The sequence below is a fragment of the Chelonia mydas genome, chromosome 2 (genome assembly GCF_015237465.2).
Source record: "Chelonia mydas isolate rCheMyd1 chromosome 2, rCheMyd1.pri.v2, whole genome shotgun sequence".
In the NCBI taxonomy this organism is placed as follows: domain Eukaryota; kingdom Metazoa; phylum Chordata; order Testudines; family Cheloniidae; genus Chelonia; species Chelonia mydas.
Genome location: NC_057850.1, coordinates 46485828 through 46503280, shown reverse-complemented (window position 1 = coordinate 46503280; position 17453 = coordinate 46485828). Strand labels below are relative to the sequence as shown.

At 38.3% G+C, this 17453-nt stretch overlaps 1 protein-coding gene across 3 annotated transcripts in view; it reads right to left on the bottom strand.

Moving 5' to 3' along the window:
- Positions 1-17453, bottom strand: part of MMP16 (matrix metallopeptidase 16) — a 244300-nt gene that overhangs the window by 60279 nt on the left and 166568 nt on the right. For all 3 annotated transcript variants that reach the window (XM_037892333.2, XM_007052915.4, XM_043539387.1), the window contains 2 exons: positions 11524-11685; positions 8099-8316 (listed from right to left, as the gene is read on the bottom strand). In XM_037892333.2, the coding sequence (XP_037748261.1) occupies positions 8099-8316; positions 11524-11685 (380 nt within the window). The remainder of the gene's footprint in view (positions 1-8098; positions 8317-11523; positions 11686-17453) is intronic.

Below are 17453 nucleotides of genomic sequence, written 5' to 3'. Positions count from 1 at the left end.
GCATCTTCTGTCCGCTAAATTTGATCTGTATTCAACTAGAAATGTTGTTTGTTCATTAATTTCACCGGTTTTGTGGAAGTTATTTTGTGAAGAATAAATTATGCTAGCTAATTACTGTATTCCAGTAGAGAGCTGTAAAAGGATGAAGAAAAAAGTAAGGGACTGATTCTGCAACTTCTAGTCCTTGATTAAGCCCATCAGTTGCTTAAAATGTAAGCATTACCTAAATCTGAATGACTCATATGAGTGGTGGTTGCAGGATCAAGCCGATAATGTAAATCAGTTAGTCTGTATTTTAATCTTTTTTCTAACTCTTTCATAGCACTCTGTTGTATTATATCTGCTTTCTTGTCTCTCGTATTTGGAATTGTGTAAAATATGCAGTTTGAGCCTGCTCCAAAGCCCTCTGAAGTCAACGGGATTATCTCCATTGATTTAAGTAGGCTTTGGATCTGACCCTTTGAGAAATGGAGAAAAAAAATAGACATGACAATGACTAGCAACGTGAATAATTCTAGCTACATGTACCTTTACAACATGTACCGTTTTTTCCCCCCACTAGCTTGAGTCTGGAATTTGCATCCCGTCACTTACTTTATTCTGGAGTTATAGTTATGGCTTCTGGATTTTACATCTTTATTATTTCTGATTTTCAATGCTTATTTTTTCAGGTGCATAATTCAATTTTTAATCAGTATAATAAAAAGAAAATCCTTGGAATACATTAAAAAATGGGCCCTTCTGTATTCCTGTGCTCCCAAGGATAAAATGAGTTTGGGAAAGAGGACCCACCAGCCCTTCCACAAAAAATAATAATAAAAAAATGAACTCTAGGAAAATGATAAATTTCTGGTATTTTGGGTTACATTTTATAAAGATCTATTCTCAGATATTTGCTTCAGTGGGGTTTATTAGCTTCAAACTAAATAAGGAACAAGGCCTTGCTAATGCGCATGTTTAACACCAATACATATTTTTAACTCACAAGACTTTTATGGACAGTAGCCCCAATCCTACAAACATTTACACATATGAGTTTCTTTAAGCACTTCAGTAATTCCATTAAGTTCAGCGGAACGACTTAAGTGTGAACATTTTTAAAGGGTCTGTCCTATGCCTCGTTCAGGGCCGGCTCCAGGATTTTTGCCGCCCCAAGCAAAATAATTTTTGGCCACCCCTGCTTTTTTTCGTGCCCCCCTGCCCCCGGCTCTGCCCCAACTCCACCCCTTACCAACCCCTTCCCCAAATCCCCGGCCCCGCCTCCTCCCCCGGGTGTGCCGCTTTCCTCCCCCCATTGCTTCCTGCGGCTCCCACAACCCTCCACCCTAGCTCACCTCTGCTCTGCCAGCTCCCCTGAACATGCCGCCGCTCCGCTTCTCCCCCCTCCCTCTCAGGCAAGGGAGAGGCAGCGTGTTCAGGGGAGCAGGAGGAGCAGAGGTGAGCGAGGGGGGGAGAAGGACAGGAAGTAATGGGGGGTAGAGGAACTGCTCCCCGCCCCAGCTCACCACCACCACCTCCCCCGAGCGCGCCGCCACTCGGCTTCTCCTCCCTCTCTCCCAGGCTTGCCGCGTGGAAGGGAGGGAGGGAGGTGGGAGAAGCGGAGTGACGGCGGCGTGCTCAAGGGAACAGGCAGAGGCGAGCTGGGGCGGAGGAGGAACATTTCTAGGGGCGGCATGGCTGGCGCTGGAATGCGACCCCTAGAAATGTGCCACCCCAAGCACCTGCTTGTTTTGCTGGTGCCTAGAGCCGGCCCTGGCCTTATTAATCTACTCCACCAAGGCATAAATATGGGGGCCCTTTCAGTTTCTCAATGAATCTTCCTATGATCTTCTCACTGTTGCTACTGCTGCTGGAAGTGGTTTCATTGCCTTTGTAGGTAGTACTCTCCCTTGTGAAACAGAATTAAACCAACGTTTCCTTGTGGTGTTAGGAGACACAGGTTCACAGTTCATGTTAAGTTTACATTTATAAATATATTTTAAAGGGTTAATAACTAATAAATAGATGTTTTAATACATGGTTAATCAATTTTATAGATTGTTAATGAGTCCAACAGGTTAATAAGCTGCTTATAAATAGCTATAACAGATACACTCTTAACTGTGACATTCTTATAACATCTATTAACCATTTATGAGTCCTTTTAAAATGTTTTATAAATAGAACCTTAATCTATTGCTAGAGTTGCCATCTCTGGTAGAGACATAAAACTGAACTCCTGGCCACTTGTGTGACTATCCTATAGCACTTTAAAAAATAAAGAGTAGGGGTTTAACCTCATTGTTCTGGCCAAAACATAACTCAGGTAATTACAGTCCGCTTACCTAAATCCCCCTGAAGTTTGATATGGGATACTCCCACATTTCCTGGCCTATAGCTTTGCTGCTAGGCAGAGTGATCACTCAATCCCTTACCTGTCTCACGTGTGTGGAAAGGCTTGAGTAATACTGGTAGTGGTGTGAGATCTTCAAATAAAAAAAAACTATATAAGTGATAAGTATTATTAATATTAACTGCTGTCCATCATTATTCCAATGCAGTTCCACCCTATTCTTCTATTTCCTGGATCCCTTACCATTTATTCTGATGCCAATATTTCTGGCACATCCCTTGTCTCTTAATTTCCAATGGTCGCCTACTTTAGATGAACTAAAGGCTAAGGTCCCTGCTGAGTTTTGTTTTGCACTTCACTTCCTCAATGCTATTGAAGCTGGGGTTACTTGAATTACAGCTGTCCTCTTCATTACTGAGCTAACCCACCAGAGTGTTCTTTCTAATATAATAAAAGGAAAAATAGTGTACAGGAATCTGCTGTCTACAGCTTTAACTAATCCTGACCTCTTGCTCTCACTCTTTCATGGCTGAAATATTCAATAGTTTTCCCTTCTGGACCCCAAAGTGCGCTCTGCTGAACCTTCCCAGGCTGCCATTGGCAATCCAGACATTCACAATGCCATGTGACACAAAAGAGTTACACAGGCAACCCTGGAGACCTTTGTAAAAATATCCACTCTCACATACAGTAGGTCCACTCTCTTATTGCTGTTGTTTCTTTGTCTCTTCTGTTTAATATTAGTTTCCCCACCCATATACTCTTTTCTTTCCTGTTACTACCCAAAAATACCAAAGGCTATATATAATGCATGGTGGATTTCTTTCAGAATTCCTCACTTGTTTGCCACAGATTGGAAGACAGATTTTCTTTTTATTTATCTGTGTTTAATAGGGTACTCTATGTAAATACACAATTCTGAAATGGAATTTTAATTATATCCATATAGTTTCATGTGAATACAACTGTGGTCTAGTCTAATGTCAAGGGGTAATGACAGCTACCACTTAATTACCAGAAAACCAAGCACAATATTGTTTATACTTTATAAATGCTTTTTTTCAATGTTTCTCAGGATGTGAAGAGTCAGAAAACATATTTCTACAAGTTGTGAAGGAGGCATTATAAGATCATAAAACACAGCCCATTTAGTCCAGCCTGAAATCCATCTTCTACCATCCACCACATCAAAATTTCAGAAGATAAGATTCTTAGGAGTACATGATATTTCTCTCCCTCCCTAATTAAATGGATTTACACCTATCTTGCACTTGAACGGACACAAGCAACAAATGGAATAGCAGAATTTTTAACCACTTACTACAGATTCTCTCAAGGAACCTGGTACTATTATAGTAGGTAGGAGTATGTAAGGATAATTTTACTGTTTCTTTAAAGCTGTTTTATTAAGTGAGGCAGAAAGGGCTGGAGAATTGTCTAGCCAGAAGTTCTAAAGTGAAGCAGAGAGAGGCAGAATAGCATTACAAATAATAGCGTGGTCCTTATTCTGATCAAGTTCCTTTTCCAGAACTTTCTGCAGCTTCTTCTGCCATTCTTTAACACTGTCACATAGTGATGGGGAGAGGACTATGTCCCCTATATGCTTTGCAGGACAAAGTCCAAAAATATAAGTGTAACCCTAGTGTGCCCTTCCCTGGTAACCACAACCACCTATTTCCAGATTGAGCTGCTACAAAAGCCAGGGATTTTGTGAAAACTCATGAAACTGAGAAGAGGCCAGTGAGCACAGTACTGATGATGAGGATGAGGATGATGGCAGCAGAGCTGGTAGGCACTCTTGTTGGTAAGGAATAACCATGGTGTTGAATTAATCAAAAGCCGTGAAATTCCCCTGAGCAATAGTTAGAAAAAATGACTGGGATGGCTCCATCTGGAATCCCTGGGAAGCAATGAAATGGTACAGCTCTTTCAAGACCAGGACAGATCTGTCCTCTTAAACATTTTTTAACTATGAAATAGTTTGTCTGAAGTGATTGATCATCATTGATCCCACAGATCGGAAATACTGGACTAGCTTTAAACTCTGGCTCTCTGCTTCAGAAGACTGAAAAAGCAGAATGAATGATATAGAACAGGGGAAGTAAAGGACATTTATAAAATAACCACCTGCAATAATGGATCTTGCCAAATGATCTGAGAAAATGAAGTTCCTTTCAATGAAGCAGATAGCCCCAGATGTACTGACTGTCAGAGGATTCTTTCTGCTGAGACTGAGGAGCAGATGAGACTGTGAAATGCAGATACAGAGTGCTACACACAGTGACAGAGAGATTCTGCATTAAAGGCAGAGGGAAAATGGTGTGACAAGTTGCACAGCTTCCCCATGAGAGAAGAACCAGTTTGTTTTCTTTTGTTTTTCCCCCATTTGCTACATCCCTGTGGGAGGTATAACTAAACAGGGAGGGAAAATTAGCTGAAATAAAACACTGAAAATAAGAGTGAAAGCTAAACACTCATCCTATTCAGCATAATTGTGGGGTCTAACAGGAGCTTCTGGATAAAAACTGTTGGTGCTCAAAATTCTGCTATCCCATTTGTTGTTTGTAGCTCTTCAAGAATGATTAAGCAACTCCCACAAGTTAGAAATCGACTTTGTCCATATGAAGAAACTACTTAATGAAAATGTCATCTATAGACTCATAGACTTTAAGGTCAGAAGAGACCATTGTGATCACGTAGTCTGATCTCCTGCACATTTCAAGCCAACTATAAATGTTATTCCTATGCTTCCTTTAACTAAAACATGTTTTTCCTTTTTTCTCAATAGCAAACTTCTCCCCCATGTATCAGAACTGGCAGGGGTATTCTAAGGGCAAGGGGATTCCCTAGTGTTTTGAGGAGATTTCCTTGTGGAACTATACATTTATGTGGCTCTAATTGTAGTGTATTTGAAGAATGGTAATTTGCTCTCCCCAGAAATCTAAACATTGTTACTAAAAAGGTTCATCCACAAAATTAAGTACATTTGCTGATCCGTGGGAAGCCTTAAACAAGTGAGCTGCTGTGCTCTTGTGTTTATAGTTCGAGTCAGAGCAGGGGCAGCTCTTCCTCTTATTTGAAATCATCTTTTAAAAACTTTACAAATCTATCAAATACTGTTAGTTGGCAGAATGGTTATATTGTAAAAGTAATGATAAAACTCAATAAAAAGGGGTGAGAAAAAAATCTTTATATTGTACTTTTCTCTTAAAAATAGTTTTATTAACTTTCACTCTGGAAATATCCAATTAGAAACTGATGTTTCTAGGATGGTCTTAAAAATTGCAAACAAAGATCATGAATTTGAACAAAAACTCTGATGCCCTTGAATACATCCTAGTAGCTGAACTAAAAAAAATAAGTTTCCTTGAAATTAATATTGCTTGTAGTTTCCTATGAAAATACACTGTGAATCTCAGACTGTTTCCTTTTACATCTCAGTTCTACTTTTAACTTTCTAACAATCAAGCCAAATTTTCAGAAGTGTTCAAGTTCTGCAACTGTGTATCCAATCTGTATAAGCAATTCCGAGAGTACACAAAAAAAATGCGTATTTTAGTTTGCCAGTGACCAACTGGATAATTATTAACTGGCAATTTGCAAGCACAATTATGCATATTACACCTGTCATTGTGCAGGTAAAAATTGCATATACATTGTGGAAAGTCAGGCCCCAAATATGAACCTATGTACTCTGCTGGTTATTAGAATTGTTGGAATGAGCTTTAATCATGTTTTGTCACTGAGGCGCAGTAGCGTGAATAGAAATCTGCTTATTACTGAAACATAAAACCATCTTTGAGTTGATGATGATGATGAGTTGAGTTCATAATGTATGGTAAATAAAAGATTTTAAGTTAGTATGTGAAACTGAATTGAAATGATTTTCTCTTAACTGCTACAACTTTTATTTTCACATATAAAGGAAAAAAGTAGTTAGGGATTACGTTGAATCTATTTGTCTAGAAGTACAGGCTTAGCTAGACAGGCAATTCTGTATTAGTGGTAGATCAAGTCAGTATTTATTGACACGTCCTCAATAAATGAGAGTACATTCTGTTGTTCTTGAGATGGATGATATGAGATGAAGTAGGTATTTTAATATCCTGTTTAATGTATTTCAGAAAATTAGATTCTTCCTTAACCTTTTCGTTTTATTCACAAAGATTGATGGTATAGCACTTCCAAAAGAAAGGCACACAATGTTTGAAGAGAAGCCAAATATTCAAATGATAGGTTATTTCCTTTTTTCAGAAGGACTGACAAAATCCTCAGTCTTTTATGGAAAAATAATTCATTTCTTGCCCTTTGCTTGTGAAGAGAACCCAATAATCTGAATGAATTAACATAAAATAATCAGCATATAAGTAAATTATTTTTAAAGAAGTCTTAAAGCAATTCAAGGGCTGTTGAGTACTGATAAAAGGTTCTTTGGAGAAGGTATATAAGGGGAAAATGTGTTGAGTATTCTATCAATCTCTGCAAAGACAGGGCACAGAAGAAAAGCAGACAAAAGCTATGGCAAAATATTGGATTTGTGGACCAGCAGGTCAATCTGATAGGACAAATTAATCCTGTTGCTAATGTTTTCCCCTAGGGCTTGGCAGAAAAACTTCATGGAGGAAAATGCCTGTTCTCACTAGGTATAATTTTGAAATCAAGAAGAGTCATAACATATATTTACAAAACAAAAATCTCACCTAGTCCATTGTTCAGCCAAATTTAGGACATCTCTGTTGATTCCAAGATAATATACTACTTTAACATTACCTATCGCTTATTGCTGGCAATTTGCACAACAATAACTGTCAGAAAATTAATTTACTTAAAAGACTGAATAATGATTCTGTTATTTCTGTAGCCTGCAGTGCAATTTGGAAATTATACAAGGTGCTCTGCTAGATCATTCTTCTAACAAATGGCTTTGCTTAGATTTGTCGTCTTTGAACCTTTAGTGAAGCCGCTCCATGAAAAGGCTAGTCCAGTTGGTGAGAGATGCACCATATATACGCAGCTCCAGACAAAATCATGAATTGAAATAAACAATAAAACATCTGCAAGGAAGTTCTTATAGCAAAGATCTTTACTCAAACATGTATCAAAGGAACCACTACACTATGACAGGTTTCAGAGTAGCAGCCATGTTAGTCTGTATTTGCAAAAAGAAAGGGAGTACTAGGGGCACCTTAGAGATTAACCAATTTATTTGAGCATAAGCTTTCGTGAGCTACATGAAGTGAGCTGTAGCTCACGAAAGCTTATGCTCAAATAATTTGGTTAATCTCTAAGGTGCCACTAGTACTCCTTTTCTTTTTACACTATGACAAACATCCCTTATAAATGACTGATCTAATTATAAAGTTAAATTACAAGGTCCTTGTAAAGAAGTGTGTGCTGAAGACACAATAACTCCAATGTGACTGGAAGTGGCTAAGTTCCCAACAAAATCATTCCTATCAGCTTCTATTCATGCCTTGAATTATGCAGTATTTTTAATCTGTGCATAAGATGCTGCATTTACTTACCCTTAAATTTCGAGGCATTATAGCTTCTGCTGACATGAATGTATTCCAAAAATAAAGCATTACAGCAATGCTCTGCTAGACATTTAAGCCATTTGTATGTTTATTCTTTAGTTTCTTTTCTTGAACTTTCTAACTGTGAGAAGGCTGGGAAAGTGGAGTCATGATGAATGAAAGCTTGTTTCCTGAAAAAATTAGAAATGCAGACACTTGATGTAACACTAAAAAATTCACAGTGTCCTACCTTGAAAACAAACATTTCCCTGCGAAGAATAGCTAGAGTGTTGAAGTTCCCATCACAGATGTTTGGTTTGGCTCCAGGATAGGAAGGTTTGTCAGCAGTGGGCGGCCGAGGTGGTTTAGGCTGCCTGTCATTCTTCCGAGGGTCTGCTGGAGGGACAGAACGATGCGGGGGCACTGTTGGCAGAGGTCTTGTTGGTGGTGGGATCTTGTCAGGTGGACCTTAAAAATGTCAGCAGCAGGACATTGTTTAGATCACTGTAAATTTCACTGCAGACAGCTCTACAAAAATATACCCCAAAGAATACTCCTGCATTGGCAGAGGAATGGCTTAGTTGGTGTAATATGCTCTTTTCCAATTCTGATCTGTGAAGATAGAGTATAACAACGTGTGCTTTGGATCCATAAAGTCAACGTACTTATGAAGAAAAAAATGACTGCTGGAATTCTGATACCTTCCTCCTTTATTCCCCAACAAGCTTTCAGACCACAAAATCCACCACAATTTAAGATTACACATGGTAAACAGTTTGTGCTTGAACAACAGTGTATAGAACGGTTTTGGTGAGAACAAAACTTTCATTGGTTATGTAAAATGTGGGAAATTTGTCCTGACAAATGCATTTAATAATTCTACCATCAACCCATGTTTTTGAACATTCTAATACCTACATCCATCCATCCATCCACATACACAGCACATGTCGTGGTTATGTGATTAATGATACAGGCATGTGATAAATTGCATTTATTATGCACTTTTGACAAATTAACCTGCTGTCTTCCCACTAATCTATCTTTTCTTGAACTACTTCTAATATTCAATGCTTCTGAGCTGCTTCTGTAGCTGCCTTTTTGTTTTATAAACCAACCAGACTCAAAAATATTTCCTTCTTAACCGCAGAGGTGGAATTTCTCTCCCAACCCCTCCAACTATACTGACCTAAGTTTCGGCCCAGAAAAACTGAGTTCTGCACTAGTGATAGGCTTGAACCATCAGGGATACAAAGACAAGGTCACAGGAAAGGATATTTTCCCAGCTCCTGCTGGGGCACAAAGCACCTTTCTAGCTATGGAAGGTCTTGAGATTGGGCTTTAAATGTTGGGCATTTATGTATATAGAATGCATATTTAGATGTTTTTAAAGAAATGTTTGAAATTAATTGTTAATGTTTTTCCCTATGAATCCTGTAAAGTTGGACTCATGGCAACCCTGACATTTGATTTTACGGGCAAATGGATTGAAAAGGTTGTCCAAACTTAAAAATAGTGCAAAATAATAACAATAAAAACCCTCTGTGTAACATTTCTAAAATATCTGTGCTATAAACTATTTGACATATGCTGAATAAATCATGATGTGGTGCAATACAAAGCTTTTAATGGCACTCATTTAGGATGATCTGATTAGTCCATTCATAGTTTTACTATTTGTAAGTAATACTGTCATTCTAGGTTCATGCTGTTAAAAACCCTTATGTGTAATGGGCAGGCTAAGAAACTTCATTCCAGTTCTAGAGATATTATTGGGTCTAGTGATATTTTCCATTTTAAATATATGACATCTCTGTAGGACCAGTAATATCTCTGGAAGTAGGACACACTTTTTAAGTCTGCCCATTCTGTGTAGCTATCTATCTAGATCAATTTAACTGCAGCGTCTATTTGTACATGACAAAACAGTCTGCTTTAATTCATCTGCATGACAGTAGGTTAAGGAGCATCTTTGCAACCTGAGACAAAATTAAATCTAATATAAATGAAATCTGAATGTCCAGTACTTGATCAAAGAAAGTAAATTAACCAGGATAAATGTTTACTGATTGAATATTTAAGGCAACCCAAACTACCATCAGTGAAATTTAATAAGACATTTCCTTCATAATTTTAAGGAGCATGACATTCATAATTTACAGTTAATTAGGCTGTGATGAATAGTGTAGCTCAACATAGTTATTTTCAGAGGGGTAACATTTTTTCAGACATTCAGTCCAAATCACCTTTTGATTTTAGTACAGGCAGCAAAGAAATTAATCTGCAATGGATAATATTTGAATGATTCTAAATCCAAACCAAAGTTTCCACATGCAATTTCGTAGTGCTGTCAGGCATCACTTCCCAGGAGCAATAAAGTCAGCATACAGCTGTTAGAGCTTATTATTTAGTATATGGGCAAAATGTCCTTGTCTAGACTACCAACTTATGAGTTCATGAAAAACAACCTCTTTTTTTCGGTTAACCATATACAATAAATTTTAACAAGCCAATCACTTTGTTCCCTTTCTGGAACATCCAGAGTATAACATCACTTAATACAATATTTAGCATAGATGTATTTGGTTTCTAATCAGAGGTGCACCATTATTCTTTACGAACTCATCCGGCTTTCCTAACAGCAAAAGATCAGCAAGAAATGTGACCTTGTTAAAAGTCAGTTTAACCCAGAGAGAACACTTACCACTTAGACATTTAAATTGGAAAAGTAATGAATGCAAAACAAATTAGTGAACTTAAATGACATCGTTTGCACATGCAAATGATATCTACCAGTCACTTAGCATTAACATACAGATAGAACAGATTTTTCACTGTAAGAATGTAAATGTAAATGCTCCATTAATTTAGCAAAGCAGATTCTTTAATGGTTAACTGTGTATGTCAAGCTTTTTAAAACTTATGTACTACAAAAGTTGCCTGTGGAAATGTCAGAGAGAGTCCTGTGTTACCTTAAACCTGCAATGAGTAAACTGCTTTTTTTTCTTTCTAATTATGTTTCTTTCTTTGACTGAATACAATAAAATGAGAAATTATTTACAGTGGATGTTTCTTTCATTTTAGGCCACAATAGCCAAATCTGATATATATTTTAAAGAGCAGGATTTTCCCTCTCCTCCCCACCCCCACTATGCCATGTTGTGCAAAACCTTGGTTTGTTAATAACAAGCTTTTGAAATCAATTTGCTATATTCATTGCAATAAGAATGGGGGGAAGAGGGGAGGTGCTGGGACCACAAAACTGCTTTACCAAGGGAACTGCACATTTTTATAACTGATATATTGAGAACCAACCAATCCTCCAGTTATATAAGCTGGTGCCACAGAGCACTTTGGAAATGAGCAGGTTATGGTTAAGGCCTGCGTTTCTTAATATTTTAATAGTTTGGGATCCCTTTATAGATATTCTTCACTAGCAGTTTAAATATTTAAGATTATCATTCCAGCGGAGTGCAGATTTAGAGGCAAACTGTGAATAGTGTGGGACTAAATAAGAGAGCTTCATCAAAATCCATGGCTTTCTCACAGCAAGAGATCAAGGCCTCTGGGACTACAGCTGACAGAGTGTGTGTGTGTGTGTATATATATATAATTTGTCCTCAAATATGTTCTTAAGCAAACTATTTAATATGTGTAATAAAAAAAATGACATACCATATATCTTCTGAATGCCCTGTAAATCATCACTAGGTAGTTTGAAGTTGTCTGTTTCCATATACTGGTAAAATGGAGCCATGATTGCAGTAGGGTCATTGGAATGCTCCAAGCCTAGAGCATGCCCCAGTTCATGCACTGCAACTAAAAATAGATCATTTCCTATGGAAACAAAAAGAGGAAATGCTTTAGAATAATATGACCAATAAAGCAATACAAATACAGAATCCTGGACACTGAATGACATTTTAGTGGGTTCAGATTTTACAACAAAAATCAAGAGCCAACATATGAAAATGAAACATAAGGGGAACAGTAGAACCGTAGTAGACTTTTTTATTCTAAACAAGTGAAGAATTATTATCACTGTGTGATGAAAGAGATGTGGTGATTATTTTATGGATTCAAATGACTGTATTAATCTTTGTTCAAATAGCCTTGTAAAGAGTACACAGTGCAAAAACATATTACTGTACACAAATCTTGATAGTCATGGCTAGCTTGCATGCTATTTCAAATTCTAATTGAATCTTACAATGAGACTGAATAAAAGCATTTGCATCGGGAAGCAGGCTTGAGCTCAAAAGGAGAATATTGCTGCCATAAGTGGTAAACTTCATAAACTATACACTACCTACTTAGGATAAGTCCTGCAGAGAATTTTAGTCTCCCAACTGCTTACAGTCGGACCCCTGCTGATGACCTGAACATGGATGTCCATTTCTGAATCATCCTAAGTTAAATCATTAGGAAGATAAAGAAAGAGGTGGGTGTCCCATTATCTCTCTCAAACCAGGATGCTACCTCTATGTATATATTTTACAGTGGGGTATTAATAGATTCCTCACTGTGTGATCTGTTTACAGAAGTAAGTGGTTATATAAAAATTAGAGCTTTTTATTTTAGGTAGGTCTCAATAATACACTTATATGCAGTATTTTCACTTAGTAAAAAGAAAAGATTAAAGTCAGTTAGTTGATTTGTTGCATATCACCCCTTGATTAACTCAGTGTTATTTACTAGAAAACAAACAGGGCACGTTTTGTTTGTGCATTTTTGAAAATCCACAAAAGAAATCAGAGATGTGTGAACTGATTTCACTTCTTAAAGTCTTTCCCTCTGCATAGCAACGTTCCATTTTTATTGCAAAGAGCTGAGAATAATTAGAAATGCTGATCTCTGCAAGTATTGCAGCCTTGCTGAAAACTACAAATATGGGCCCTAATTCTGCAATTCCACCACAAAGTATATTGCAGTATCAGGACTATACATTGCTTGTTGTTTAATCATCTCTCTCCCTCTCCCTCCAATCCCCCATCCACTCAAAAAATTACTCTGTGTTTCTTCATGAGCTTTCTTTTTAAAATAGAGACTTAAGCCCTAATTCTGCAAACTTCATGCAAATAGACCCGTTGAAATCAATGAGACTACTTGTGTAAAGTAGTAGTGTAAAGTGTCCCTAGCATCTGGCTTCTTGTAGCAACACCACCACCAAGAGAGCCAGAGTAAATGTGAGATGTGCCATATTGTCCCTAGACAGGCTAGTCCCAGGTAGGGGAAAGGAAATACCTTATAAACTTTCAAAGATGGGGCCCCCACAACCTCCCTGGGAAACCTATTCCAGAGCTTAACTACCGTTGTAGTAAGAAAGCTTTTCCTAAATCTCCTTTGCTGCAGATTGAGTCCATTGCTTCTTGTCCTATCTTCAGTGGGTCTGGGGAACAACTGATTACCATCCTCTTTATAAAAACACTTAACCTTCAGGTTTTTTTTTTCTGAGACTAAACATGCCCAGTTTTTTTAACCTTTCCTCAAAGGTCAGGTTTTCTAAAACCGTTGATCATTTTTGTTGCTTTCCGCCTGACTCCCTTCACTTTGTCCACATCTTTCCCAAAGTGTGGCACTCAGAATTGGACACAGTACTTGAACTGAGGACTCATAAGTGCCAAGTAGTGTGGGACAATTACCTCCTGAATCTTGTTAATATACCGAGTTACAATAATAATAACTATAATAATATAGTAATATATAGTATAATAATATAGTAATAATATAATAATAACTAGCCAGTTATTCCCCCCTTCTAGTTGTACAGGTGATTTTTCCTTCCTACATGAAGTACTTTGCACTTGTCTTTATTGAATTTGATTCTGTGGAATTCAAATCAATTCTCCAATTTGTCAAGGCCAGGCTAATCCTGTCCTCTAAAGTGCTTACAAATCCTCCCAGCTTGGTGTTATCTGCATAGTTCCCACTCCATTATCCAAGTCATTCATGAAAATATTGAATAGTTCTGGACTCAGGATGATCCCTGCAAGACCTCACTGGATATGCCCTCCCAGTTTGACAGCAAACCATTGATAATTACACTTTGAGTACGGTCTTTCAACCAGTTCTGCACCCACCTTATAGTAATTTCATCTAGACCCCATTCACCTAGTTAGCTTATGAGAATGTCATGTAGGACTGTGTCAAAAGCCTTATTAAAATCAAGATATATCACATCTATAGCTTCCCCGGTACCCAGTAGGTCAGGCAAAGAAGGGAATTAGGTTGGTTTGGGATGATTTGTTCTTGACAAGTCCATGCAGGCTGTTGCTTATAACTAAGGATACGATTTAGTCATGCAGGTCATGGCAGTCACGGATACTGTGACTTTAACGGACTTCTGGGATTTCTTTGGCTTCAGCTGCCAGTGGCTGAAGCCAGGACTGGAGCCGGGGCTGTGCACCATCATCCTTCCCCCACTCCCACAGCTGCCACCAGGGTGCCCCTGCCCCGTGGCTGCAGTTGCGGCTGGAGCCTGAGCTGTGCACCCTTTCCATACAGCTTCAGCTGTGGCCGGACCTGGGGCTGTACCCCCCACCCCCATGGCTGGAACTGGGGCTGTGCCCCCCACAAGGGCATTGGGGTTCGAGCTGTCAGTCCCCACCCAGGGGCCTCCAGCTGTCATTCCCCACCCCCACCCACCCTGGCCACCAATTATTTTTAGTAAAATCACAGACAGGTCATGGGCTCCCATGAATTTTTGTTTATTGCCCGTGCCCTCTTCATGACTTTTACAAAAAATAACAGTGACAAAATCTTAACCTTACTTATAAACCTATTAGCTTCTTGGTGCTGACAAGCTGATTGTTTAATAATTTGTTCCATTATCTTTTCAGGTATTGAAATTAGGCTGACTGGTCTATAATTCCCCATGTCCTCTCTGTTCCCCTTTTTGAATATCGATACTATGTTTACCCTTCTCCAGTCCTCAGGGACCTCACCCATCCTCAGGAGTTCACAAAGATAACTGCTAGTGTTTTTGAGACTGTGTCAGCTAGTTCCTTAAGTACTCTAGGATGAATTTCATCAAGCTCTGCTGACTTGAATACATCAAACTTATCTAAATAGTCTTTAACCTACTTTCCCCCCCACCCCATTTTGGCTTGCATTCCTTCACCCTGGTTGTTAATAATAATTGTGTTCAGTATGTGGTCACCATTAAACTTTTTAGTTACGACTGAAGCAAAATAGGCATTAAATATCTCAGCTTTCTTGCTGTCACCAGTTATTAGCTCTCCTTCCTTGCTAAAGAGAGGACCAATACCTTTCCTTTGTCTTTCTCTTGCTCCTCATATATTTAAGGAACTACGTCTTGCCCGTTACATCCCTATACTTTTTATGTAACTCATTTTGTGCCTTAGCTTTTCTGATTTTTTTCCTACGTGATTATGTCATACTTTTGTACTCCTCCTTAGCAATTTGTCCAAGTTTCCACTTTTTGTAGGATTCCTTTTTGATTTTCTGGTCATTAAAGAGCTCCCAATGGATACATATTGGCCTTTTACTACTATTTTTGTCTTTCCTTCACATCAGGATAGTTTATAGTTGTGTCTTTAATATTGTCTCCTGGAGAAACTGCCAGCTCTCCTGAATTAAATTTCCCTTAGATTTTCTTCCCATGGGATCTTACCTACCAGTGCTCTGAGTTTGTGAAAGTCTGCTTTTTGGAAATACATTGTCCTTATTCTACTGCCCTCCCTCCTTCCTTTCTTTAGAATCATGAAATTTGTCATTTCATGATCGCTTTCACCAATGTGCCTTCCTCCTTCATATTTGCTAGCAATTCCTCCCTTTTGGTCAGAATAAAGTCTAAAATGGATGTCCCATTTAGTTACTTCCTCCACTTTCTGGAACAAAAAGTTGTCCCCAGTGCATTTCAAGAAATTATTAGAAATGTTGCGTTTTGCCATAAAACTTTATCAACAGATTTCCTAAAGTAGTTTAAAACTGAATTTTAGCCAGGTCAAGATTCATTGTTTGTACCCCAGTGCAAACAGGACTTAAGTGGAGATCATAGGACTTTCATTAGTGGCTTCATTATCGGCCTCTTTTTCCTCTATATAATCATTTTTTTTCTAATCTGTAGCAACAGTTTTTACTTTCATATTCACCCTTTTGTGAGCAGACAGTCACTTCCAGAGTCACATAGTCACTGTGACTAGCTGACTAGCCGATGAGAGTGCAAAAGGATAACAGAAGCTCTGCTCTTTCCTCTTCTCCAGGCCAAGTATCACTTTCCAAATGTTTCCAGCCTCAGCCAATCTCAGAAGAGTGTCCCCAAATCACTTAACTCCTGACATGCATCAATTGGAAGCAAGTACTTCAGTCCACTTGCTGATTGTCCACTTGATGTTCACTGCTCAAATATTGTATAAGTATTTGCTGGAGGTTGGAGAAAGACTGCATAGCACATGTTCTCCCCTCCAAAGCAATAATATTATTCATCAGCATTGCAGGGACTGGAAATATTCCTGCTCTGAGTAAGAAAGCCCCCCAGATTAACAGTACTGACACTTTTCCTTCCAATGCACTGTTCTCTGAGACCCATCGTGCTCTCACTGCAACTGACTGGAATTTTGCCATTGACTTCACTGTGAACCACGACAGGACCTTGAGAAGAAACGGTACATAGGCCTCTAAGTTTTCCTATAATTAGTGATAATGTAATTAAATTGTACATGCAATTTCATAACAGTACACATACTGTTACATGTTAAGTAAAGCACTATCCTGAAAACTTTAATTTTAATAGGAGCAAAACTTGTCAACAGGCTATGAGTACCTGGGAATTAAAATAAGCAGGCTACACAATGATATATAATCAGTGCAATATTCTCAGTTATAGCCACTGTTCTTATCCTACAATCTGTTGCAAAATATATTTCAGAGATCCAGAATGCATGTGCCCTCTGCCCACTGCAGATTTCTTATGGTATGAACTTTAGCTTTATACTATTAGATGCCCTTCTTATTTTCCCTATGAAATCAAATCTATACAAAAAATAAGAATGTACCTGTATGCAAGTGGTTGAGACAAAATGCTTATTTTTACATGGATATTCTTGTATGAAATTATATAACATTTTAGGCTTTAAATCTGCTTTACTTTACAATTACTGACCAAACTCCAGATTAAAAAAACAAAATGAAAAACTATTCATAATATTACCTCAGTTGCCAACACCGTGTGGGATTTGGGCCTGACTTTTTTGTTTGTTCCAATAGCCATTATTTTTGCAAGCCACATGATAAAACAAGCTTGTGAATGTGCGAGCAGCAGATTATTAACCAACCCGATCTCCAGAGACTAGCTGAAGAAGGCAGTGAGCTTGCTGGTGCAACAGTCCCTGGATTCATCACCTGGACTTCTTTTTGGAGCAACAGTAAACCTCTCTTCATGCCCTCAACTTTCCCCAGTTTTCCTGAGCTATCCTGGCAGGATGGCTTGGTCTAGTGTAAAATTAGCTCTGTTCTTCTCTTTGGTAGATGAAAGTCACCCCTATAGAGATGAGCTCAAGGACTATACATCGCTTAAATCCCACCTAAACTCTATTTTAAATACTTAAGTGGTTCATAGGTCTTGCATTGATCCTCTGCATGGT